A 3,008-nucleotide genomic window follows, 5' to 3' on the forward strand; every position below is an offset into this window, starting at 1 on the left:
AAATAAAAAGCGCCCTCCCGCGTCCTTCCAGAAGTCCCGAGAGCAATCAACGTCTCCTCACAACTTTCTACATCCAGGCCAGGGTGACCCCACTGGTGAACAGGGCGGGGGTAGATCTGGGCGCACCTCCACCCTCCAGGACACCCCCACCACCCCACCCCGACCCCGGTCCACTTGTGGGGCTGTGTGCCCTCCCTCCTCCCCTGCCCCATCAGCTGGGACCCCCACGGGGGGACCCCCCGCGCGGTGTGGGCTTACCTCGCATGGTGTGGCCGCTCTCGCCTGCTCTTCGTAGTCATGAAGCTGATCCCCAGCCCGAACCCAGAGAGAGCCCCCACAAAAAATTTTTTAAAAAATCCCCCGCTCAGCACGAGGGAAGAAGGTCGGAGCAGAGCCGGTCTGCGGAGAAAAGCATCCTCCTCCTCTTAGGCGGACGCCCGGGGCCGCTGGGTGGGTGACGTTCGTCTCCGCCGCTAATGGGAACAGTTTTGATGGTTGGTTGGTTGGTTGTTGGTTGGTGGCGAATGTTTTGATGGTTGTTTGTTGTTGTTGTTTGTTTGTTTGTTTTCAGGAAGAGTGACCAAAAATAATAATAATTTAAGAAAAAAAAAAAGGTCCTGGCTGGTGCCTGGTTTAGTTTTGCTTTTTTTGTTGTTTTGTTTTCTTTCTGTTTTCTTTCTCTCCAGTGTGGTTGTTTGCTTTAAAAAAAATAAAAATAATATTGTCACCGCCTCCGGCTCAGAAGCTTTCTTTTGTGATCACTTGGACTGAAGAGGAAGAATAGGAGGAGGAGGAGGACGAGGAGGAGGAAGAGGAGGAGGAGAAGGGTCAGAGCAGCAGGAGGAGTTGGTAGTGGTTTTGTTAGTTACAAAGAAGAGCGAGAAGGGGCCGGAGGGGGGAAAGAGGGAAAGAGAAAGAGAAATAAAAAGAAAAGAGCGGTGTGGATGGCAGAGCATGTGCGTTTTCACATGACATCTGTGCCTGTTCGCGGATCCACAGTGTGCAGTTTTCACTGTTCAGTTACGGAGAGGAAGGGAGCGGGAGAGAAAGAGAGGAAGGGAGAGAAAGAGAGGAGAGAGATGGAGAGAGCCAGCTGAGAAGGGCTTTATACGGAGGGAGGGTTTGGCCCAGACTTCCAGGCCACGCCTCCTGTCAGCTCCTCGGCCAATCAGCGCCCGGTCAGCGCGGGGCGGGGCTGCAGTCACGGGAGGGGCGGGGCCGCGGCTGGGGGGTGGGCACGGAGGGGCGGAGTCTAGGGACACCCGAGTCCCAGTCGCCGACCCTGGGCGACCTGGGTGGGGAAGAAGCACTCACAGGCCTGCAGACTGGCAAGTGACAAGCGTTTACGACTCCACCAAGCAGGGAAAGGGACACGGACCAGTTCTTGGGGACACCAGAGATGCAGGACTCCCAGGGTCCCCAAGTTCCTGTCTGTCCGTCTGTCTGTCTGCCTGTCTGTCTGCCTGTCTGTCTGCCTGTCTGTCTCTGTGTCTGTCTCTTGCCCCCCCTCCCCCCCACCCCGCCCCCCCTCCCCCCCCCTCTCTCTCTCTCTCTCTCTCTCTCTCTCTCTCTCTCTCTCTCTCTCTCTCTCTCTCTCTCTCTCTCTCTCCTCTCTCTCTCTTCTCTCTCCTGTCTCCTGTCTCCTGTCTCCTGTCTCCTCTCTCCTGACATCTGCCGGCCCCGCTTAGTTTTGAATTTTGCAGAGTTCTTTCTCGGTGGACTCTGCCTCTACAGGCAGGACGCTTCAGTTTTACAATGCGTGGCCACTTCCTGCCTCACTTTCCCCACAACCAAAATGCAAGCCCAGGCACGCAGGCTTGGGGTCTTTTAACAAGACCGACCCCCACCCATGTTCCTGCCCCAAATGAAGAAAAGAAAAGCCCTGCAACTCCCCCCCCCCCCCCACACACACACTGTTCCTATGCAAAGTTTTCCCTTTCGGTGCATGAAATGAACAAACCATACAGAGCAATTACTTTTTTCCTCACATAGACAACTTCCTAACACTTGGTTAATCAGATGCCCTAAATAACAGGGTGGTAAAAAAAACTTTGATTTATTCCATCTTGAGGCATGGAGACTTCTACTCATTAGGATACCTGTTAGCAGAGTGGGCCTTGACTTCATTTGAGGTTCCCAAACGAACTGATTCTTGTTCTTGTTAGGTTCACATCACGTAAAATAGGATGTGGAATGGGATTGTTGAACTAATGAGATCAGTGCTAAGCAGGCATCCTCCATTAAATAAAAAATGAATTGCTTGCTAGATCTTCACTAGTGTAAAGTTGACACAGCCCTACTATATGCCTTCCATTTGCAAGTCAATTGTGAAAGAGAGTGAAAGTTGATTGAATCATTATTTAAATGAAAGGAACAATAGGAAGTTACTGTTTAGAGTAACTATTCTGTTATAAATACCTTTCCCCCACATTTGTAATTGACACAGTAGTTAATCTTTTAAGATAATATTTAAGGCTCCTCGGTTTTTATCATTTTTAATCAAGTAAAATATATTCATCATAACTACATTAAAGCTGTAGTAAGTTATGCCTAATTTAGTTGCTTCATTAAAAATTACTGCATATAAAATAGTCAAGAAACAAATTGAGACTATCATTTTAATTTTATGTATTTCAAGTAGAGGCACAAAGATACTGAAATATCTGAAGGCTTTGTAAACACTGTAATTATTATTGTTGTTATTGTTGTTATTTAGATTTCCATTTCTCATTAAAGACAAACCTCAAAAGTCAAAAATTTTAACTTCTGTCTGAAGTCTTGAATTCCTGACCATTTATTGAATTCTGGGTTTGTATTTGCTATTGCATTATCTATAATTCTTGAAAGCATAGAAAACACATACATAGTAGCGACTTTGCTCCAACATGTCTCTATATGCCCTCTGTTTTGTGAGATTCAGCAGTACATAATTTTTTGAGAAAGTATTTCTTCTTCTTTCCAAACATTTTTGGCAAAACTTGTTAATTTAGAAATACAGATATCAGTTA

General features: G+C 47.4%; 1 protein-coding gene across 1 annotated transcript in view; it reads right to left on the reverse strand.

Annotated features, from left to right (window-relative positions):
* Rorb (RAR related orphan receptor B) overlaps positions 1–335 on the reverse strand; it is a 186,288-nt gene extending 185,953 nt beyond the window's left edge. The window contains exon 1 of the mRNA XM_090329631.1: positions 259–335. Within this exon, the coding sequence (XP_090185757.1) occupies positions 259–265 (7 nt within the window). The 5' untranslated portion in view covers positions 266–335. The remainder of the gene's footprint in view (positions 1–258) is intronic.
* Positions 336–3,008: the final 2,673 nt, after the last annotated feature.

Source organism: Megascapheus bottae, chromosome 3, assembly GCF_031878675.1.
Source record: "Megascapheus bottae isolate mThoBot1 chromosome 3, mThoBot2.hap1, whole genome shotgun sequence".
Classification (NCBI taxonomy): domain Eukaryota; kingdom Metazoa; phylum Chordata; class Mammalia; order Rodentia; family Geomyidae; genus Megascapheus; species Megascapheus bottae.